The 24,862-nt window shown below is 41.1% G+C and overlaps 1 protein-coding gene across 1 annotated transcript in view; it reads left to right on the top strand.

The window, feature by feature from the left end:
• The window catches only part of ENTHD1 (ENTH domain containing 1), a 104,128-nt gene that overhangs the window by 9,048 nt on the left and 70,218 nt on the right, over nucleotides 1-24,862 (top strand). The window contains exon 2 of the mRNA XM_039234966.1: nucleotides 13,109-13,351. Coding sequence (XP_039090897.1) covers nucleotides 13,109-13,351 — 243 coding nt within the window. The remainder of the gene's footprint in view (nucleotides 1-13,108; nucleotides 13,352-24,862) is intronic.

Below are 24,862 nucleotides of genomic sequence, written 5' to 3'. Positions count from 1 at the left end.
ATAATATATTATTGACTGATTGATTGGATGAATGAGTGATGTTATCCCCATCCTGATCGGCTGCTCACTCTTCTGCTCCACCCTGTCAACACATGTCATATGTCCAGACTTGACCAAGCATTTAACTAGTTACATTTGGCGAGATGGGACACATCTCCTGAGAACTGAACTAGTCCTGCTCATTAATCTGGGATGGGACCTGGGAAGTTTATCCTTTCTTTCATCAGTTTCAGAGTTATTTTAGGTCAAAGATGGTACAAGAAATGTATACCTTTCAGTCTTGTAGCAATCATGGCTTGAAAAAATCCTTCACTCAAATCTAATTAATTTTATGGTCTTGGGCAAATAGTTAGACACAGTTGGCATGGCTGGGCCAGTTTCTTTTATCTTCGATTTAGGGCTCATTACAAGCCAGGCTCAAGCTCATCAGGAAAGGTGCCATGAGGTCTTCATGGTCTCCAGCTGATAGCGCTGAATCTCCTTGACATTCTCAGGTAGAGTGTAACATTCTCTCTGTTACGTACACAACCTCTCCATACCTCTGTCATGCCTCTGTCAGAGCACATTTGCATACATGCCTGTGTCTCTTGAAAAACTCTGAATTTCTAAAGGGCAAGAGCATTGTCCCTAGCGCTTAGTACATTGCCTGGGAGAAGGGTCACTCAGTAGATAATAGATGAATGGATGATTAATACCCTAATACTTTTATACTTTTAGTGGGTTTCTAGCAATTGACTTTCTTTAGGAATATAAAAAATATAAATGTCAAAGTTGACTCCTTTAACAACAAAATTTCCATTTCTTTACTATAAATTACTTTTAAAAATAGGCTTTTAATGCTAATAATGCTTTATTGAGCTATAATTTAGATACTATAAAATGCACAGATCTTAAGTGTACAGTTTGATGAAGTAAGTGTAATCATCTCCCATATGAAGATGGGATAAAGAACATTTCCATCATCCCAGAAAGTTCCTTCAGTCCCCCTTTCCAGGCCATCCTCCCTCCTTCCCAGAGGCAACTGCTATTCTAATTTCTTCTAGTGCATAAATTAATTCTGTTTGTCCTTGAAATCCGTACAGATGGAAACATATGATATGTATTCTTTTGCTTCTAGCTCCTTTATCACCACGAATGTTTTCGAGACTCGTGCATGATGTTGCATGTCTCAATAGTAACATTCCTGTTTATTGCTGAGTCCTATTCCACGATATGAACATATCACAGTTTGTTTACCCACCTTCTGTTGATGAGCATTTGGTGTGTCTTGGCTATGATGAGTAAAGCTGTTACAAACATTCTTACATAAGTCTTTTTGTAACCATACATATTCAGCTCTCTTGGGCATACCCTAAGAGTGGCATTTCTGGGTCATAGGGCAGGTGTATATTTAACTAAAGTCTTCTTTATTTTGTTTAGTGTTTATTTATTTTTGAGAGAGAGAGCGCACAAGCAGAGGAAGGGTAGAGAGAGAGAGGGAGACACAGAATCCAAAGCAAGCTCCAGGCTCTGAGCTGTCAGCACAGAGCCCAACGTGGGGCTCGAACTCACGGACCACGAGATAATGACCTGAACTGAAGTCAGACAGTTAACCAACTGAGCCACACAAGCGCCCCTAACTAAAGTGTTCGAGAGTAGTTTTTACCTTTTCATAGTCTCACCAGCAGTGTTTGAGAGTTTGTTGCTCCACATCCTTGTCAATATTTAAGTACTCTGTTATTCTTTATCAATTTAACAAATCTGATGGCTAATATAGCAGTTTCCATTTTCCTGAAAAGTTGTTGAGCACCTTTCTATATGATTTATGGTCATATGAACATCTTTTGCCTATTCAAGTGTTTTGCCTATTTTCAGTTTTTAGTTCTTGGGGCTTATTTTGAATTTAATTTGTAGGGATTCTTTATACATTCGGGATACGAGGTCTTTGTCATATCTATATATTACAAATTGTTCTCCAAGTTTGTGGCTTGCCTTTTCACTTTCTTCATGTATTCTGATGAAGTCCAGTTTGCTTTTTCTCTTTATGGCTGATGCCTTGTGTGCCTTGTCTGAGAAACTTGCCCACCCCAAGGCCATGAAAGAATTCTGCTGTTTTCATCCAGACATTTTATAGCTTTAGCTAGGTCAGTGATTGATCTAGAATTAACCTTTATGTATATTGTGAGATGGAGGTAAAGTTCAGTCTTTTCCGTAAGGTATTTATGTATTTGAGTGCCATTAGAGTTTAATAATAGAGCATTCTCTCTTTTTTTAATGTTTATTTATTTTTGAAGGAGAGACAGAATGTGAGTGGGGGAGGGGCACAGAATCTGAAGCAGGCTCCAGGCCCTGAGCTGTCAGCACAGAATCACGAGCCACGAGATTGTGACTTGAGCCGAAATCGGATGCTTAACTGACTGAGCCACCCAGGCGCTCCTAGAGCATTTTCATGTATGGTATATCATGTGATCTTACAACATCTTATGAGGAATGAAGGATGTGTATTACCTGTCTGACACAGATGAGGAGCTAACAGTCAGACTGTTATTTAGGTAAGGTTGCACAGCTAATTAATGACTGACCATGACTAAAACTCATATATCCTAACACTCTTTGGTTCTATCCTATTATTATGCTAGACAGCCTCTCCTAATTGGGTTTTAAAAAATATCCTAACAAAATTTCACTGAATTACTAGAGTGAACTTAATTAAGATGGTCTGAAAAACACCCAGTTGAATGTTTCATACCGTCAAGTTATTTATTTACAGAAATTATGGTATTCCTTTTGTGAAACCGATACAGGTTCTTGAAAATGTGTGCATTAAAGTTTATGTACTACTTTATTCTCAATTAGGTAAGTCCTGAAATCGCAATCAATTTCATTTGAAAGGGCCATTTTATATATACACACACTCATATATTTAAATTCAAGGTACATTTTTTAGAAAAGGCATATTTTCAAAAGACAAATTTTCAGTGTCAATAAAAAGTTACATTAAGCAGTTTTACCAGAAGTAGCGTGCGTTCGTGACATTACTGCCATTTTCTATCGTCATTCTCAGCCATCGAACTTGGGAAATCAGACCCTTCACATTTATATCCAGGGCTAATTTTGTTCAGGCTGCCTCTCTGCCTCAAGGACTAGCCCTTCCCAATCACCTACCCATTTGCTCACAGGATTTTGAATGTCTTGGAGTAGGAAGAACTAATAAACCTTTTACACAGAGTTAGTTTGCAAACTAAAATGTAAAGAGCAAACTCTTGGGAAGATGTAATACATATATTTATATTTCTACTAGTTTATAAATTATTAAAATCAGCTGTTTTTGAGGAGGCTGGTTTTTGAGTTCAGGTTCTCACAGAAGGGGAAAAACACGAATTCAGTCCAGGAAAGGCTTTAGAGAAAGATGAACATGGGTAAGTAGGAGAAAGAAGGAATGATTGGAATTTCTCTTTCTAGGGGACTGTAAGAAATTAAATAGAGCCAAGCGCTCTGGAAAGAGTGCGTTCAAGAAAAAGAAAATATTTTAAAATGTGGAAGAATTGCTTTAGATGTTGGTTAGCTGTGTCAGGGCTCCAAAAGCTGAGTAAAATCTGAGAGTGTCCTTTTACAGGAGGGAGGGAACGTGGGGCCATGAGGCTGGCAGTTCCCAGGCAGTGTGGTGTAGCAGCTAAGCGCGGCTAGCAGGGGTGTGATGTAACTTCCAAGTGCATCAGACTTGATTTTCTCTCTCCAGCGGCCAGACAGCAGTCGTCCAAGTTCTCTACCCATGGAGCCCACCTGATAGATGGTGGTGGGTTGATTAACTAATGCGGTGGTGTTGTGCTGGTTTACAGAGAGGTGGGTTCATTAACGCAGGCCACTGACCAAATGTGATTTCCTGTAACATACATTTTTGTAGTTCTGATGAAGTAATGAATTTCTTTAACAAACATACAGGCTTTAGGTCATCAGAAGCCTGTTCTGTTATTGTTAAAAGTTACAGCTGAAAGTTACATTACAATGATGGGGCACCTGGGCGGCTCAGTTGGTTAGGAGTCTGATTTCAGCTCAGGTCATGGTCTCCTGGTTCGCGGGTTTGAGCCCCATGTTGGGCTCTGTGCTGACAGCTCAGAGCTGGAGCCTGCTTCAGATTTTGTGTGTGTGTGTGTTTCTCTCTCTCTGCCCCTCCCTGGCTCATACTCTGTCTCTCAAAAATAAATAAACATTAAAAAAATTATTTTTAAGTTATATCACTGTGAGTTTAAACAAACCGTTTTATGCCTATAACAGTTGAATATTTTGGGCCACGTTTTGCTCCTTTTCAACAAATGTAGGTGTTAGTAATCACGACAGCAAGAAGCAAGCCATGAATCTGTTTAAACTTAAATATACCTGTCCAGCTAGTCTTCCCACGTTCCTCCTTACTTACACTCCGCACACAGACAGCAGACAAGCCAGGTTAGCACCTCAACCATTCCCTTCTCAATCTTCTTATCAAATAAAAAAGCTAAATTCAGGGGTGCCTGGGTGGCTTAGTCGGTTAAGCGTCCGACTTTCGCTTAGGTCATGATCTCGTGGTTCGTGGGTTCGAGCCCCGCGTCGGGCTCTGTGCTGACTGCCAGCTCAGAGCCTGGAGCCTGTTTCAGTCTGTGACTCCCTCTCTCTCTGACCCTCCCCTGTTTACGCTGTCTCTCTCTCTCTCCTAGAAATAAATAAAAAAATATTAAAAAAAAAAGCTAAATTCAGTCAAAGAAGTGAAAGTCTCTATTTTGTTATTTTTATAGAGCCAGTCTCCACCTTCTAGCTTATTATTAACTCTATGACTTTAGGAAAGTTTTTTACTCCCCCTACACTTACTTGTGTCATCTGTAAAATGGACTTCATGAGGATGTGAGATAATGTCTGAAATGCTCGTAGTAAATCGTCAATTATTAGCTAATACTATTAGTCTTTTTTACTTCAATGACTTTTACTTCCTGCAACGTATATTCACATCCAGATAATGCTCAGTGCAGCCATTCATTAGGAAGGGCTTTGCGGGATCCCTGTTTCTACAGTTTCCGCCGCTCCGTCGTACCTGGTCCACACATCTGTTGAAGCATACCGCTGAGTGAGCCATTTGTGTGTCAGTCTCGTTCACTGGACTGTTGCCTGGAGGCCGGCTCCAGCAGGTCCAGGGGTCTGAAGAATGGACGGTGTCGGCGAGAGAGAGAGTGAGAGAGCCCCGAGATTCTTTCTGATCACCAGGCAGGCATCTCTGTCCTGTCGATTTTGGTGTCTTTAGTTAAAGGTCCAACGACAACATGAGATCAGAAAAAGGAATTTTTACCCTGGGAAGCTCTTTGTGATAAGATACTTTGAAAAGTGCACAAGAACAAGTGTTTCGGAAATGTTCTTGCAGAATTACCCCAATCATAGTGAGGTTGAGTAAATCTTACAACTAAGGAAATAACAGGATGTGCTTAGTGAAAAGCAGGATGACATACATATTTGTGCTAAGTGAATAATGCTAGAATGAGGACATAGGCTAAGTTGTATATAGATAGGCTAGGAGTCATTCTGTCTGGCTCTCAAGAGGATGAATGTTTTTGAGCTGATTAATAAGTTGTTTGTGGAAACCTTTTTGACTTGATGCTGAATGTGTAAACACCATGGAGGCCCTAAATGTGTTGGCCTTTGTTTTTGGGTTATGTTTTAGCGACTCTTATCTATCCTCATCCCAGCTGCCCCTGTAAGAGAGGGTGTTTGCGGAAAGTAGGCCTTAGGGAAGGGACCACCATACATCACCAGTTAGAAAAGGTATAAGTATTAACTTAAGTTCTGCCCTTATCTGTTCCTTAACTCTATATTAGGCTCTTTGTCTCGGGGCCAGGCTAATTGCCTTGGATCTGCAAGGCCCATAGGAAGAGCCTTTTGACAATTACCCACAGTGCTTTCATCTAAAATCTCTTTTGAGGGGCGCCTGGGTGACTTAGTCGGTTAAGCATCCGACTTTCGCTTGGGTCATGATCTCGTGGTTCATGGGTTCAAGCCCCGCGTCGGGCTCTGTGCTGACTGCCAGCTCAGAGCCTGGAGCCTGTTTCAGTCTGTGACTCCCTCTCTCTCTGACCCTCCCCTGTTCATGCTGTCTCTCTCTCTCCTAGAAATAAAATAAAAATATTTTAAAAATAAATAAATAAATAAATAAAATCTCTTTTGAAAAGGCAGGAATATGCTTTTCCTTATGAGGTATCTGTGTGCGGAATATCCGTATGATTTGGAATATTGTGAGGCCTGGTCAATACCAGCAGGCTTTTTTCTAACATGAGCCACTAGTAGCAGAAAGAGATACCAGTTTTCATTTCTCTTGGCAGGAGCTGTGCAAACACTGCCATTTCCTAGCTGTGACTGTCATCCAGAGAGGCCGGTGCGGCTCCCGGCAGACTTGGGTTTGGATGGCCGAGGTTACCTCATTGGTATTTCTGTTTCTTCGCTTGGTTGGACGTGGTGCCGAATCAATGCTGACTGACTGTGGCCAGCGGGCTCTTGTAGGTCTGAAGAAGGGATTGGTAGCTTTTGAGAGTTTCTCATTATCCTAAACGTTCTTCTGTTTTTCTCCAGTGTTTCTATATAAAGGTTTGTTTTTATTTTTATCCCTCTTGGTCTTTGGAGATCATTTTTGATGTGAGGATTCATGTCTTTTCTGTAAAATTCCCAGCTCTTTTTGCTCTGAATATTGTTTTTGTTTTTGTTTTTTAATTTACTTCTAGGAGAGAGAGAGAGAGAGACAGCATGAGCAGGGGAGGGTCAGAGAGAGAGGGAGTCACAGACTGAAACAGGCTCCAGGCTCTGAGCTGGCAGTCAGCACAGAGCCCGACGTGGGGCTCGAACCCACGAACCGCGAGATCATGACCTAAGCGAAAGTCGGACGCTTAACCGACTAAGCCACCCAGGCGCCCCTGAATATTGTTTTTTGTGATGACCTTAATTTTCTTTCTTTCTTTCTTTCTTTTTTTTTTGTTTTTTGAAACTTCTTCTAAGTAAATACTGGGACCTTGCAACTTGCCCTTTATGATTTTTAATTAATCTTTTTAATCTTGTTGCCTCTTGCACTGTATTTTGGAAGAATTCCTTAATACTATTCTTCAATAACCAATTCTTTCTACGACTGTTAGATTCTGGAGTTTACCTTGAATGCTGAGGGTTTTTTTTCTTTTTAATCCCACTGACTATAGTTTTCGTTTCTAGGATTTTTTATCCATCTGTTTTTATTTCATTTCTGCCTATTTTTGTTCTGTTTCATAATATCCTAGTCCTTATTAGGGGGATGATTCCTGTATTTATTTAAAAGTCTTTGTTTAGGATTTTAAAATGCTCTAACAATATAGAATATTGATTTTTAGAAGATCCTGTAGAACATTGATTTCCTTTGGAATGAATCCATGTATTATTTTTTTAAGTTTATTTATGTTGAGAAAGAGAGCCAGAGAGAGAGAAAGAGAGAGAGGCGAAGGGGAGAGAGAGAGGGCATGAGTATGAGCAGGGGAGGGGCAGAGAGGGAGAGAGAATCCCAAGCAGGCTCCATGCTCCATCCAACACGGGGCTGAATCTCACTACTGTGAGATCATGACCTGAACCGAAATACAAGTCAGATGCTTAACCAACTGAGCCACCCAGGTGCCCTGTGAATTTATGTTTTGATCGCTGCTTTTATCAGCCATCTTTCATTTTTTTTAAATCTATTTTGGAATTTTAGCTTTCTGTCTTATTTTGACCAAGAGGCTCTTCCCTCACCATTCATGTTTACCCCTTTATGTCATTTTTTTTCCCGGTTCTTTCTACCCAGCTCCCTTAGAGCCTCCAGAGCAGCCCTTATAAAGGCAGTTCAGGGCTCAGGGCCTGTGACAGGGACTAGGAGATCTTAGACGCAGTCAGTGAGGTGGTGGGTGACTCGGTTTGGTTCCCAGCCTTAAGGCTGCACACATGTCTTCCAGCTTCAAGGAAGCAGCCCAGGAAGCAATTGGCAGCTGGCTTTTCCCATCTATTTCTCTTCTTCCCAGGCTTCTCTCACAAACACAGGTACCTCCTGCCATCAAAGAGCGAGATCAGCTCTGGTCCCTTGACATCTGAGGAGCTGCACTCCTGGCTGTCAGATCAAGAGCCCCGCGGCCCTGCGGCTGCAGCCATGCTTGCCGCCTTTTCATTCCTCTTACATTTCTGCTTTGTGGAGCTTTCTATCTTGTTTTTGAGCCTCGCAGTGCCTATTATTGCTGTGTATTTGGAGCAGAGCAGAGGGGTACTTTGAAGCATGAATTTACTGTGCCAACTTGACCGAAGGGTTTTTTTTTTTTAAACTTGAAATTAACTTGATCAGATACACTTTGGGGGGTTCGTCTCCCCAGCCTACACCCCTCACCCCTGGAGACACTGTGGAGCAGAGATGGCGAGGGAGACTCCAGATAAGTCAGTAGTTCAGAACACCGCAGGGAGGAAATGAGCAGAGCCCGAACTGAGGGACGGGGCGAGGTGGGGATGGATTTAGTTGGCACCATCAGTGGACACGGGTCACTGCATCCGGGGAGGTGAACGTTCATATTTCAGACTTAGAAAGGAGATGAACTTCTCTGAGAAAGGAATGGAGAAGGAAGAGTACATTTTGATTGGTTAGCGGGTCAGGTGTGGAGGGAGGGGCGTTAAGGTGTTTTATGACCACTGCACCAAGCCTAATATGTGTTTTTCTAGAAGTCTAGTGCATCTCATTGCCCAGCATCTTTGAATTTACCACATTTCCAACCCCCTTTATGTGATGCCCATTTGTGAATTTACAGAGACTCCTCCCCTGCATCTGGAAAATGTTTCCTCAGCATGTTCACTCATTTATTTTGCAGACACTTCTGAAGTATCTCTTAACAAATAGGTATAGTCTGGCCTTTACAGACGTTATGCTTTAATGGAGGAAAACGACATTCATCAGATAAATAGGCAATTACAAACTGTGGAAGTGCTGCAAGAGACAAGTGTAGACGCCATGAGAGTTGTGCGAAAACCCAGCTCGACTTGAGGGTGAGCTTGAAGGGGCTTGCTCTCTCTCAGCAGAAGGCGTCCCGAAGCGACATCAGAGCAGTTCCCTCTGCCTGAGTGTCCGCACCGCTGGCTTTTCCGTGCTGTTCAAGACTCAGGTGATACATTACTTCTCCAGTAGGATTTGCCTTCACTACCCCATAGCCTGATGTTTAACACCTCACTATCCTTTATTTCCTTTAGAGCTTTTCTTTTTATCTGAAATTATCTCGTGTAGGAATCTTGTCTCTCTTTTCCTCACTTGTGCTTCTAAACAGTTCCTGAAGCTGAAATGTTCAAGAAAGGATTAAGTGCTGCATAAGTGAATAAGTGAATATCCTGGGGTGTTGGTCTGTCACATAGTTGCTCTAGTGATTTGTACGTCCTTGGCCTTGGCCTTCAGTTCGGGAAGCTTCCGCAAGTTGGCTTTCTGTTCATTCATTTTTCTATCCTGTTGACTCTCCCCTCATTGAACCGTGCCTTTCTGATGGCGGGGGGGGGGGGAGGGAGGGGTGGAGCTTGCCAATGGTCACATCCCACCCTCTGGCCAAGGTAAAGGGCATGCGACTCTCAGGCTGGGCCAAGCAGAGTCATTTTCCTGGATTTTTCCAATTTGAACAAAGGAAGAGGGAGGCTTCTCAGGTGGCAGAGGCTTCTCAGGTGAGGTGTTGAATCCAGAGCTGTCTGTGGCCACGTCCATGTTCAGATGGAGGAAGCCACTCTGCAAGAGGAGAAAATGAAGGCATGACACAGAGTGAAGAAGGGTAGGGAGAGGGGGAAAGTGTGCTGGTAGTTTTCCAATCTCTGCCTCTCTTGTACCGGAGGCCCTTTCACAACCCCTGGTTTTTCCCATGGCCAGTTCAACTTGAGTTTCTGTCGCTTATAACCCAAAGATTACTATTTAAAACAGAACGTAGCTTTGTTTTTACTTTACCCTTCACCTCAACAACTCAAGGATCTTGACGTATCCTTTGGTATTGCTCTGTTTCATATTTCTCATTTCAGAGAATCCATGTTTTCTCCCTCCCTTGTCTCCCCTCACCCTCCCAACCTTCTCCCCACTTCATTTTCTTTCTCTCTTTCAGACACAGAGCAGGTGCTGCCTACGTTTGTTCTATGCCAGTACGTTTCTGTTTCAGTACTATGTCTTCCCTTTCCTTTCAGAAACATATTGCTTAGCAGTGAGTAGAGGCCATCTTGGTATTACCATTGTTTATTTAACTCATCCTTGAGGCCAGTTTATTGGGTTGGATTTTTTGACTTTCAACTTTAATGCTTTAGAACAGCCAGGTTTCTACTCTCTAGCATCTCGAAGGTGGTGGTGGGCAGGTAGCCAGGGCCGTGGACAGCCTTGATTGAGAAGTAAAGTACGGTGGCTTGACCTTCCCAGTACTGCAGACTGCTACCTCAGGAGGACCCCTGATATTTCAGGGAGAAGTGCTTCATCATTGTGGCTGGCTTTCTGCTTGATGTATCTGCTCAGACCTTTGAACTTTTGCAGCTGCTTTTTTTTTTTTTTAATGTTTTTTATTTCTAGGAGAGAGAGACAGCGTGAGCAGGGGAGGGTCAGAGAGAGAGGGAGTCACAGACTCCGAAACAGGCTCCAGGCTCTGAGCTGGCAGTCAGCACAGAGCCCGACGTGGGGCTCAAAACCATGAACCGCGAGATCATGACCTAAGCGAAAGGAGGACACTTAACCGACTAAGCCACCCAGGCGCCCCTTGCAGCTGCTTTTAAGTCCCACCAATTCATGCAGGCTCCACGTAAAATAACCCATGCCTGTCCCATAACTTCTAGTTCTGACCTCTTCTAGTTAGGGGTATCACAAGAACTATTTCAGGCCAAGCAACTTTCTCAGGCAGCTACATTGTAAGTTGACACTCAGTATCTATGATCCATCTGGTTCCACTTGCACTGTGGAAAGGAGAAAAGTGAGACTTTGGAATTTGCTCCTTTTTTGATTCATAGCTATTTATTGATTGGCTATTATGTGCCAATCATTCTTCCAGCCACTGGACATACCACGTAAGTGAGGTTCTCTGTGCTCACAGAGCTTGTATTCTAGGTGAGGAAACAAATAGTAAACAATTAAATGTGTGTGTGTGTGTGTGTTCATGTGCACAAACCCATGTAGACCAATATCAGGTAGTGATAAAATAGATAAAGCAGTAGAGAGTGATGGGAATGAGACTATTTTAGAGAGGGTGGGCAGAAGGAAGGCTTCTAAGAGGAAGTGACATTTGAGTAGAGACTTGAATGAATGGGGGACCTAGCCATGCAGAGTCCCTGGCAGAAGCGACAGCCAGCACAGGGCTCGAAAGAGATAAAGCGCCTGGTGTAATTGAAGAATAAGACAGTCAAGGTCGCTAGGGTAGAAGGAGAGAAGGGAAGCAGAAGGAGATGACTTTGTGAAGTTAGAAAACAAGGGTTCACCCCTTCCTCTGAGCAAAGCTGCGGCAGTTTTCCAGGGGAAAGTAGCGGCTGGCACATTGTCCCCAGAGGCTGACAGTCACAGCAGGCTTCTGTCACACGACACTGAGTGGTAACACAAAACACTGTGGGATTTTTTGTTTTGTTTTGTTTACGGGCTACACAGTAATCATAGGGAATTGAGGGTATGCAGAATGTTACGGTTCACAGCAGTTATAAAAGAAGTTTGGAGGGAGGAAGTGACTAAGAAATGAGATTAAGAGGAGATAAAATAATCTTGGGAAAGATGGCAACCTGAGCAAAGGTTTCTGGCCCTGTCCGTAGCAGTCTTTAAGGAAATAACTGGCCCAGAACACATTGGCCACTTTCATCTGCATATACCGAGCAGTTGACCATTTCCCATTTCTAATTACTCCTACTACTAGTAAATTATAATTGGATACATTGACACTTCCGTTCATCATGCTCGGAGCCCAGAATGAACATAATAGGGGATCTTTAGGGACTTTTCAGTTTACTTCTGGAAGAAGGCTTGGGAAGACGTGGGGTAATATGAGTTTGTCTCAAGATGTGGAAAGGTAAGTGATTCTCCTTGGTCACTTCTCATGGGAGGGGGTTAAGAAGTATAGTATTATTATGGATATACCTTTATATCTGTGAGTTGCACTGAATAGATCTGCTTTCTGCTTTTCACCTAGAAAACTCAAGCCCAGACAGACTGCCTAACTAACTCAGAATCACACAGATAGATGATTAAGTTCAGCATCTTTGTTAGGATTCTGATCTTAGACTATGCGTCTGACACTCAATTAATGGTGTCAAGTTGTTCTGATAAGATGTTATATTAAAGAAAATCTAATTGCCCACCCCAATAGTACTCCTTTAACATAACAGGTATTAGCAATGTTGAGGGTACACAGCCGTCTGTCTGCGCATCCATCATCCAGCCAGCCAGCCAGCCATGTATTTATCTACTTCTCTCTCCTGTATACATGCATAGTGATTGATTTTCCCCTGTGCCTTACAGATTTGAATCATACCATGCATAGTACTTTAAATCTTTAGCCTTATGCCATGGTCACACATCCAGGTCAGTAAATCGAGGTCTAATTTATTCCTCTTCTCTTACACCCATATTGTTTGATTGCAGAGTATTGCTTTTGAAAGGAAATAGCATATTGAAAGTGCAAAATGTCGGGGAGCGAGACGCCTGGGTGACTAAGTCAGTTGGGTTTCTGACTTTGGCTCAGGTCACAATCTCACAGCCCACGAGTTCAAGTGCCAGGTGGACTCTGTGCTGACAGCTCAGAGCCTGGAGCCTGCTTCAGATCCTGTGTCTCCCTCTCCCTCTGCCCCTCCCTCGCTCCCACGCATGCTCTCCCTCTCTTTCTCGAAAAGAAATAAATATTTAAAAAATAAAGTGCAAAATTTCATGTCAATATGTAATAGGATTTCATTATGCACTTATTCACTTCTTAAAGTATAAGAAAATGGGTACTTGCTGACACTTCCAATGGGACTTGGGTTTCCTTGTGCGTTCACTACAGATTTTTTTCCACTTTGCTTCCCTTGCTTCCATTCCACACCCCCCGCCCCCCGATTTTCTTTAGAATAAAAAATAATCGTAGCCTTGAGGAATATTTTCTCACTGACACACAGTCAATGTATTTTTCAGGATACTACATCCGGGAAAAGTCGAAACAAGTCATCACATTGCTGGTGGATGAACAGTTGCTGCACAGAGAGAGAGAAGTCGCATGTCGGACGAGACAGCGAACCTCCTACTTTGTGGCATTTCCTAAAAGATTACCTGGTACAGCCAACTCCCCAGCAGCATGTGCCTCTGCCCACACACCAGAAATTCCTGCCTCGGAGAAGAAATGTAAGCTTCTTAACGTTGCAAGGCGACACAATAAAAGTACGTATAATGAACATCGGCCCAAAATGCAGTAGGTATCATTGAAGAGCAATGGAAAAATATAAAACATTAGGTTTTAGTTTAGGGGTATTAATATACTATAAGTGCTATTCTTATTGTGTTAGCATCATACTGTACAAAACAAAGATGAAAGGTAATATTCAGTGGAAAAACTTATGATTGTTTCTTTTTTTTTTAATGTTTTATTTATTTCTAGGAGAGAGAGAGAGAGAGACAGCGTGAGCAGGGGAGGGTCAGAGAAAGAGGAAGTCACAGACTGAAACAGCCTCCAGGCTCTGAGCTGGCAGTCAGCACAGAGCCTGACGCGGGGCTCGAACCCACGAACCGCGAGATCATGACCTAAGCGAAAGTTGGACGCTTAACCGACTAAGCCACCCAGGCGCCCCTTATGACTGTTTTCTGAATGCAGTTATCTGGGATTCAAATAAAATGGGATTTTTGAGCTTGAAGGCTATTAAAGTAGTGACTTACTTACTTGGCATCATGATTCGTTTTAAGATTTTGAGCATCACTGAAATGTGAGACTCAGGGCCTGGGTATCCATGCATTTTGTGCTGTTTGCTCATATCGGTCGAGAAACTGGTATTTTCGTAAATGTGCCTCGGAATTCTGAAAGTGTTCTAAGACTCTTATGGGACAGTACCTTGTCTTGTATTATATAACCCTTCCCTTGGCCTAAAATTTTCAGTATGAACTGAACTTTTTAAAAAAGAGTTTTCTTTGGAAGCCCTTGGGTGGCTCAGGTGGTTAAACGTCCGACCTCGGCTCAGGTCATGACCTCATGGTTTGCGACCTTGAGCCTCTCATCAGGCTGTGTATCATCAGTACAGAGCCCGCTTCAGATCCTCTATCCCCCTCTCTCTGCCCCTCCCCAGCTCACTCGCTCTCTCTCAAAAATAGGAAATAAACATTAAAAAAAGGGATTTCTTTGTAATGTTATGATAGAAATCAGCCGGAAAATGCAATTATCTTTTTCACTAAATTTTCTAAAATGTAACAGACTATCATTATGCTCGATCTTCTCTGGTACAAACCCTGTTGATAAGTCTTGTATAAGGAATCGACAGTTTGAGGAAGCAAAAACATTAAAGAAATGTGACTTGAATCATTTTCCTTTGAAAGAAACTAAACTTTGTGAGGGATGCAGCCGGAGTAAAATAGAATTGAAAGTATTTTCAGAGGCTTGCTTCTTGGCTTTATCACATAACTGGATTAAGCAAGATCCCGAAAGAGCCGCAGGTATTCAATATGAACAGATGTTCCAAATGTCAGTTAAGTATGGAAATTAAAATTGTTAATAGTAATGCCAACACAGATGAATGTTGCTAAAAATCACGAAAGTACTTCTCTGACTCAGTCAGGAGTTCTTAAATGTTCACTCAGTTTGTACTTGTGCTGACTGGAGATATGGAAAGACAGTAAAAGATAGTAAATGCTATCTTTGTGCTTCTAAGCACAGAGGAACCACTTTCTTTAGGGTAGCCATTCCTTTGAAATAAATCTCTAGGAAAGATGGAGACCCATTCTGCAATTTTCTCATGGAAGCCTTCAATTCAAACTAATAGAAAAATGAGTAACAAACAGCCAATTATAACTCACCCAGAGTTTCTTCACCCCTTTTGCTATGTCTCTGTTACCTTTCTTGTTCTTCTTTCCTCCATTGTTTTTCCTCTCTTCCTTTTTTTATTTTCAAGTTTATTTATGTTGAGAGAGAGAGAGCGTGCATGCATGAGCAGGATAGGAGCAGAGAGAGAGGGAGGGAGAGAATTCTAAGCAGGCTCCATGCTGTCAGCACAAAGCCCGACGTGGGGCTCGATCCCATGAACCATGAGATCATGACCTGAGCCAAAATCAAGAGTCGGACGTTTAACCGACAGAGCCACCCCGGCGCCCCTCTTTCTCTTTCATTATCAACTTACATTTATGGAATTTACTTGGAATTTGGCTATCTAGTAGAAATTTGGAGCTATAGCAGTGAATAAAACATAGTCCCTTTCATCAGGGAGCACCTATTTTGGTGACAGAGACAGACACTAACCACACATCAACAAAACAGATCTAAACTATTACATCCATGATGAGTCCTATAAAGAGAAGGGGCGGAGCGGGACAAAGATGGCTTTACTTTAGGTCAAGGAGTAAGGGAAGGCCTTTTGGAGGAGGTGAATGTTTAAACAGGGACCCAAATGAAGCGAGGAAACAATCCATGTCTCTCTGGGGTGTTTCAGGGAAAGGGAACAGCAGATGTGTAAACGTTCCGAAACTGGAGCAAGTACTTGACCGCAAGCTTAGGAGGCCAATCTTTCAATCGCCACAGATGTAGCTCAACTCTGAGCCATTTTTACGATTCATACAAGGAAATCAAGTTCTATCGCGTTATCATCGCTGCTTTTTTATTCCTAACCCCAAATGATATTCTAAAGCTTTATGATCCATCTTATTCACTAAACTGAGCTTGGAATGACTTTTGACTACTTTTAAAAAGTCAATCTACCTTTAAGTGAAGTTTTACTACAGTTAAAATTTTTTATTTTTTAATCTCCCAAGCATGTGTTGAGTACTTACTGTATGCCAGACACTGTTCTAGGCCTGATAAGCAAAGTGGGTATATTTTTGCTGTTCTGGGGGTTATAACTAGTGAGGGCTTGCAGTCTGTTTAAGAAAAAAAGTGTTCAAAAAGAGTTTTAGTGAATGATGGCATCATTGAAATGAATGTGTAGTGAGAGTACAGTTTAAAGTGAGTAGTGAATGTTTGGATGTAAAAATGTAGTAAATTTATTAAAAATCTGTTAAATTATCTAAAAATTTCATTTATCCATCACTATGTATGTGGACACATGTACATACTAGATATGTAGATATGCATGTTTGTGTTCAAAAAAGAGTAATTGGATTAAATAAACTTGGCAATACTAACCATTTCCATGTAGGCATTTGAGTCTGAAGCTGTATTTTGAAGGAAGAAAGAGGGACACTTTGGTGGCTCAGTCAGTTAAGAGTCCGACTTCAGCTCAGGTCATGATCTCATGGTTTGTTGATCTCATGGTTGAATCTCAATCTCATGGTTGAATCTGAGTCCTGCATCGGGCTCTGTGCTGACCGCTCGGAGCCCGGAGCTTGCTTTGGATTCTGTGTTTCTTTCTCGCTCTCTGCCCCTCCCCCACTAGCGCTCTGTCTCTCGAAAATGAATAAATGTTAAAAATAATTTATTTAAAGGAAGAAAGGAAGCTGACAGTTTGCTGTGTGGGGGTTGGAGGGGCATTCTTAGTGGGACAAGAGACATAGCAAATGAAAACGGGGAGATAGGTAGATCAGTCAGAGTTAGGTGTTCCCATAAGTGAGAGTAGAAGCCACAAAAATGTTAATGGCTTAAACATAAAAGGATTTTTTTTCTCTCTTCTAAAAATAACCAAGAGCTTGATATGCTAGGACTGATGTGGCTCTTCATGCTGTCAGGGACTCAAGGCTCTTTCTGTCTCATTGCTCCACCAAACTCAGTATGTAACTTCCACTTCCTGATCCAAGATGGCTGCTTGTGCTCCAGCCATCACATCTACATCCTAGCCAGTAGGAAGGAGGAGAGATTGAAAATATGAATACTCCTTCCCTTTAAGGACACTTTTTGGAGTTGCTCGTAAGCTTTTTGGCTTCATGTTGTTGAGCACTTAGTCACACGGGCACTCTTAGCTGCAAGAGAGGCTGAAAATGTATGTAGTCTTTGTACTGGACAGCCGTGTGCTGTCCGATTAGAGTTAGAGGATCTATGGTTAAGGAAAAAGGAAAGAATAAATACAAGGAAAAATAAATAGTCCCTACTTTGGTGGTAAAGAATACAAACGAGAAACAAATTAATCATGTTAATACATGGTTGTCAGACTAAATGGAATCGAGAACATAAATTTGAATATGCAGAAAAATGTGGACAGATCATTGAGAATACGCAGCACAGTTCAAAAAGGATATAATGAACAGTATTTGGAAATTTCAATTTGATACCACTAGCAACTAGGAACTATTATAGGCCTTGAAGAACAGAAGGGATGTTTAGCTTAGTCACAGAACTTAGCTTTCTTATTACTGAAAACAGCTGTTTGTGGAAGATAATTCTCATTGCTTTGTGTAGAAATGAAGGCGATACGAATTGAAGGGAAGCTCTGTAAGAGATAATTGTTTTAATCCAGCATCCTGCTCTAGGGTTATTGAAATGAGGAGAGGTAATGTTTAAAGATAGAATACAGAGAGAAAATAGGGTAAGTAGATGATGTATTGGAGAGGAAAGAGAGAAATTGAAAATGACTAACATTTAAGTTAGAGAGGCAAGTGATGGCATCACACAGGTAAATTTCCATCAGGATGTATTTAAAGACATCTCTAAATTATTTAGTTATAATGAAATGTAAAATTGAATGCATTGCTAGAAATCTGATTCCCAGACTTCAGGATCTAGAGCTGAAACAGCTGTGCCTGGCTTCTTTGCGGTAAATTAGCAAGAGAGAAAAGGTACTTTGGAGAAGGTGTTATACACACACTGCTACTACTACTCCTTTTTCTTCTCTTCCTAGATGTTTTCACCAAGTTTTAATTGTGGTAGATAGTTTGGGTAGTCTCTGTTTAGGTGATTTTGTCGTTTGAAGGAAGAGATGAACTGAATGATAATTGTGGCTTGATAGCAAGACCGAAGACTATATACGCAGTGATAACTCAGCTTCTCTGAACTGTCACCCTCACAGCTACGTTCTTTCCTTAGAGGTGATAATTTAAAAAGGTTACACCGGAACTTATCTCTGGTTGCTTACAACCAGACCAGCAAAGCGTTACCTCTGTTGGTCATCTGATCCTCCGTAAAGAGCTCTTCAGTCATCTTATTCCTTGCAGTGGAACTTGACTTGTATTAGACAAAGATTACTCTGGTCTGTGTTAAATGTAATAGCGCTCTATGTCATGGAACAATTTCCCTAAAAATCATTTCTGTTTCCTGTTGGACCAGAAGTAAAACTTTAACATAGTTGCCATGCTTTCATAAGCAAAAACACCACTGTTAATGTAGCTTCCTACAGTGAACTTCGTACGAACAGAGTTGACATGGAGTCACACTGGGTTCCTTTGTCACATCCAGTCTAGGTGGCTGGGCTTATGGTACAAATGGTAGTTCCTACTAAATCATGTGCACTGATGAATGTCAAGCAGTGATTTTTTTTAACTTAAAATAAACAGATATGCAAAAAAGAAAGTAATAGGAATTTATATCTCTGTCACCCTAAGCCAACCTCCAATAACATCTTAGAATATTTACTTCCAGTCTGGTTATTTTTCTTCTTTTGTTTTTGTTTCAGAAAAATCACTCTTTTCTTGTAAAAACAATACAAGCTCAAAAGTACTAAGGAATCCATCACATTCAATCCCATCACTCTGAAATAGCCATAGCTTGTATCAGATGAACGTGAATTCTAGGCATCTTTCTGTGCATATATGCATTTAGAAAATGGATAACAAGAGAGAAATTATTTTCTTTCTTTTTTTTTTTTATGCTCATGTTGTTTTTAATGTTATGATCTAACTTTTTTTTTTTTTTTTTACAAATAGTTTATTGTCAAATTAGTTTCTACATAACACTCAGTGCTCATCCCCAAAGTGCCCTCCTCCATGCCCATCCCCCCCTCCCCCCCACATCCATCAGTCCTCAGTTTTTGTCAGCATTCAAGAGTCTCTCATGGTTTGCCTCTCTCCCTTTCCCCCACCATTTCCGCCCTTCTTCTCCCGCTTGTTCCTCCGTCAAGTTCCTCCTAATCCTCCTATACGTGCAAACATATGATATTTGTCCTGAGAGAAATTATTTTCATAAATATGGAATCGTACTAGATGCAACTGTCTTTACTGAAAAATATTTTAGGCCTGCTTCTGGTGATTAGACTCACCAGGGGCTCCTAGAAACCCACTTATTGCACAATAACCAGAGACTGTAAATGATGGAGCACGGATACACCTCTGGCCTCCATAGAGGTATGGAAAGTCTCCAAAGATCTTGCCTTCCCCAAATTTAAATTAATTCATTAATTAAATAAACAAAATAAGAACAGGACATGTGAGTCAGGGTCCCGGTGACTTGGAGCTGGTGCCTGTAGGACACTGGAGGTCCCTGTAGGGGGTAGAGGTGTTTAAGGACACTAGTCAATGGTTTTATAAAACATGGGCTTGACTTGAGCATCGTAAAGGAAAGCCTGGTCTTGCTGCATGGAACCCAGACACTCAAGAGGTCACTGAAGCAATTCAGGATCATTTTCTTTGGAAGAATAAAGCTCATTTCACAAGTTACTTCCATAGGATTCCCACCAATTAAAATCAGACAACGAGCTCACAATCTGTATCATCAATCCAGGGGGAGAAAAGAATTGCTAAGAGTGTATATAGTCCCCCAAAGACTGTCGATAGTAGAAAGGTCAGGTACACGATGTAGAATAGCTATGCATTTAAATATTTAAATAAAGAAAGGATCTCATCTTGGTGTTGAGGTGGGGAGGCTATGCACGTGTAGGGAAAGGCATATGGAAAGTCTCTGGACGTCCCTCTCTGTTTTGTTGGAAACCTAAAACTGCTCTGAAAAATAAGTCTGAAGTAAATTAAAAAAAAAAAAAAAAGACACACACACACTCACAAGCGCAGGTGTCAAAACTGGATTTATCCTTCTCTAAATTAATCTAATTATTCAAATGTCGGTTGTATCTGCCATAGCCTGGCTCCTTGGGCCGAAAACTGTTTTACTTCATAAAAAAGGAAAGAAAAACGATGATTAGGAATGAATGTAGGAATCTGAGAGATGGAAACTTACAGAAAACAGGAAAAGCACTGAAATCAAACACTTAGTTTAGTGGACTAGAAGCTATGTCCAAAGGAAAAGGAAAACACAAAAATGGTGTTAAGATGTAGAGGACACGTCTGCAGGGGAATGACAGTTACCACGCTGGTGACCTCCCCTTCTCACCAACAGTGGAGACGAGATGACAGTGATACAGCATTTCCAAAGCGCTGAGAGAAAATAACAGCCTATAATTATGTACCCAGCAAAACTGTCATTCAAACATAAGGGTGAAAAACAGTCACTTACAGATAAATAAAAATCCTGGAGCTTACCACCATAGGACCTTTGTTAGAGTATACACTGCAGAAAGAAGGAAAATTATTCCAGAAGAATGGTTAGAAATGCAGGAGGGAGTGACTAACAAATAATATGTATATAAAATAAAATGAACACTTTCTGTGTAAAATACTAACATCTAACTTTTGAGTTTTATTTTTATTTACTTTTTTAACTTAAAAATTTTTTTAATTTAGTTCTGAGAGAGAGACACAGAATCTGAAACAGGCTCCAGGCTCTGAGCTGTCAGCACAGAGCCCAACACGGGGCTCAAACCCATGAACTGTGAGATCATGACCTGAGCTGAAGTTTGCCGCCCAACTGACTAAGCCATCCAGGCGCCCCTAACATTTGAGTTTTAAAAACAAACAACTAGGGGCGCCTGGGTGGCTCAGTCAGTTAAGCGTCTGACTTTGGCTGAGGTCATGATCTCGCAGTTCAGGAGTTCAAGCCCCACATCAGGCTCTGTGCTGACAGTTCAGAGCCTGGAGCCTGCCTCAGATTCTGTGTCTCCCTGTCTCTCTGCCCCTCCCCTGCTCATGCTCTGTCTCTCTCTCTCTCTCTCTTTCTCAAAAATAATAAATAAACATTAAAAATTAAAAAAAAAACCCAGACAACTAAAATAGTGGGTAGCCATGGTATGTAAGTTGGAAGTGAGTCTATAGAATCAAGTGTTCTAAGATACTTGCATTTTTTTTTTTTTGAGAGAAAGACAGGATATTATTTGACTCTCAACTTTTAAAGATAAATGTGCATGATAACCTTGAAAGGATTAACACCAAAAGAGGAGAAATAGAATGTGAAAAAAAAAATTTTTATAGAGTGGGGTGCCTGGTGGCTCAGTCGGTTAAGCATCCAACTTCAGCTCAGGTCATGATCTCATGGTTTGTGGGTTCAAGCTCTGTGCTGACAGCTCAGAGCCTGGAGCCTGCTTCAGATTCTATATCTCCCTCTCTCTCTAACCCTATCCTGCTTGTGCTGTCTCTCTCTGATTCTCAAAAATAAATAAAAAACATTTTTAAAAAGTTAAAAAAAGTTTATAAAGAGCAAGAAGCATAGATAAAGTGGAGTAGATGAAAATAAAAAAGGTACAAATGAAATAAGTCCAAATATATTAATAATCATGATAAATATAAGTGGATTAAGCTTATCTGTTAAAAGTCAGAGAAAAAAGAAGTCCAGATATATGCTTCACACAAAATCCACCTAACAGTTAAAGCAAATGGGTGGCTCAGTTGGTTGAGCCTCCAACCCTTGATTTTGACGCAGGTCATGCTTCCAGAGTCGTGGGATCGAGTCCTGCATCAGAGCCTGCTTGGGATACTCTCTCTCCCTCTGCTTCTCTCCCTGGCTTGTGAGATTGCTCTCTCTCTCTCTCTCAAAACAAACGTAAATAAATAAATAAAAGCAAATGGATGGAAAAAGGTAAGACATATAATAATTAAAGAAAGCTGGCATCGCTATATTAATATCCAGCAGTAGAATTTAAAGCCTAAAGCATTATTAAGGACAATGGTAAAAGGTCTAAGTCCCCAGGAAGACACAACATTTCTAAATGTCAGTATATCCAATGAAATAACTTCAAAGTATATAGAGAAAAAATGGTAGAACTACAGGAAGAAATTGAAACATATACGATTATAGCAGATGATTTCAAAATCTCAATTATTGATAGGCCAAGTAAATAAAACATTTTTAAAGAGACGCCTGGGTGGCTGAGTTGGTTAAGTGTCTGACTCTTGATTTTGGCTCAGGTCATGATCTCATGCTGATGACATCGAACCCCACGGTTGGTCTCAGTGCTGGGCATAGAGCCTGCTTTAGATTCTCTCTCTCTCTCTCCTTTTCTCCTTCCCCACTTGAGCCCATCCTCTCTCTCCAAAAAAAAAAATTATGATAAGTGAAATGTTTTTTAAACTTTGGATTTTATAATTGATTCTGTTATTAAAAAGCCAGTCTTAACATTTCAAGGAAACTGTATTACACAGATCACTTTTTCTAGCAAAAATGCAGTTAAGTTTTATTTTTCAAAACGTATGTTAAAATGTTTCATACATTTAAACGTGGAAGTATTCCTTTTATTTTATTTTATTTTTTTTTTATAATTTTTTTTTAATGTTTTATTTTATTTTTAGGGGAGAGAGAGAGACAGACAGCGTGAGCAGGGGAGGGTCAGAGAGAGAGGGAGTCACAGGCTGAAACAGGCTCCAGGCTCTGAGCTGGCAGTCAGCACAGAGCCCGACGCGGGGCTCGAACCCACGAACTGCGAGATCATGACCCAAGCGAAAGTCGGACGCTTAACCGACTAAGCCACCCAGGCGCCCCGGAAGTATTCCTTTTAAAATCAGGTAGAAAAAAATGTTCCCATTCTCTTTGCTTTTGTTCAGCTTTGTACTGCCCCTAGCCATCACAATAAAACAAGTAAGACACATTAAAAGTAGAAGTATTGAAATGGAATAAAAATATATTTGAGATGGTAGGATTTTCATATAGAAAACTTGAAAGGATCTATAGACATATTAGAAATAATGAGTGGAGCACTTGGGTGGCTCAGTCAGTTAAAAGCATCCAATTCTTGATTTTGGGTCAGGTCATGATCTTGCCATTCATGGGTTCAAGTCCTAAGCCGGGCTCTGTGCTGACAGCACGTAGCCTGCTTGGGATTCTCTCCCTCCCTCTCTCTCTGCCCTTCCCCTACTCACATGCACATGCATGCATGCATGCACTCTCTCTATATATATAAATAAATAAATAAATAAATAAATAAATAAATAAATAACTTTATAAAAAAGAACTAATGAGAGTTTTAGCAAGATGGATGGCTATATCAAAATTTATAAATCAAGTTATACATTTTTATGTATCAGCACCAAACAGTAAACGTATTTTTAATACCATTTATAATAGCAAAAATCATTATTTACTTAGAGATAAGGTTTTTTTAGAGTTTTTTTTGAGTTTATTGATTCACTTTGAGAGAGAGTGGCACACAAGTGGGGGAGGGGCAGAGAAAGAGAGGGAGAGAGAATCCCAAGCAGACTTTACGCTGTCCACGCAAAGCCCGACATGGGGCCCAGTCCCATAAACAGTGACATTGTGACCTGAGCTGATGTCGGGTGCTTAACTGACTGGGCCACCCAGGCACCTTGACTTAGGGATAAATCTTTTAAAAAGATGCACAAGATCTATATGCTGAACATTATAACATTTAACTGAAATACAGTAAAGATGACCTATATAAATGGAAAGATATTCATGTTTGTTTATTGAAATACTCAAAAATGTAAATATCAATTCTCTCCAAATTGCATAGGTTTAGTGGAGTTTTCCCTCAAGCTTGGTACTATTGACTTTTTAAGCCAGATAATTCTTTGCGGTGGGGGCTGTCCTGTGCCATGTCATGTGCTTAGCATTCCCCCTGGCCTCTACCCACCAGATGCTCTTAGCACACATCCCTTCCTGTTTGGAACACCAGCAATGTCTGCAGACATTGTCAGATGTTTCCTGGGGGCCGACATTGCCCCGCGTTGAGAACCACTGATTCAGTGCAATTAAAATCAACATCCAAAAAGGATTTTAAAAATGAAATTTAATAGGCGGATTCCTAAAGTTATCTGGAAGAATCAAAAGGTCAAGAATATCCAAAACATTCCTGAAGAAGAGTAAGACGGAGGGCTAGGCTTTCTGGATAACAAGATTGCAGCAATCGTGATCATGACAGTGTGGAATGGGTGCTGGGAGAGGTGCATCGGCCAGCGGGACCACTGTAGAACCCAGCGCACAGACTTGTACAACTAGGTTATCTTAGTATATGACAGAGGTGGGGTTTCACCTGGGGGCGGGGAGAGGGCGAACCACTTCATAAGTAATCCTGGGGCAACTATTTATCTATATCGAAAAACTGAAATTAGGTTTCTACCTTTTACCAAACACAACATCAAATTCTAGAGGAATTGAGGACTTAAAGGAGGAAAAAAAAAAAGATTTCAAAATGTTTAGGAGAAAATAAAGGAGGGGGCACCTGGGTGGCTCAGTTGGTTAAGCGTCTGGATTTTGACTTCGGCTCAGGTCATGAACTCACATTTAAGAGTTCGAGCCCTACATCTGCTGTCAGCACAGAACCTGCTTGATATTCCCTCTCTCTCTCTCCCCCTCTCTCCCTCTCTCTCTGCCTCTCTCCGCTTGTGTACTCTGTTTCTCTCCCTCAAGATAAATAAATAAACTTATTTTTTAAAAAAAAAAAGAAAGGAGAATATCTTTTTTACATTGGATACTGAAGGATTCCTTTTTTTTATGTTTGTTTATTTTTGAGAGAGAGAGACACAGAGTTGAGGAAGGGAGGTGTAGAGAGAGAGGGA

This window comes from Hyaena hyaena, unplaced genomic scaffold, assembly GCF_003009895.1.
Source record: "Hyaena hyaena isolate Hyena2069 unplaced genomic scaffold, ASM300989v1 scaffold_4, whole genome shotgun sequence".
Classification (NCBI taxonomy): Eukaryota; Metazoa; Chordata; class Mammalia; order Carnivora; family Hyaenidae; genus Hyaena; species Hyaena hyaena.
Note: the sequence above shows the minus strand (reverse complement) of the source record. Positions and strands in the feature narration are given on the sequence as shown.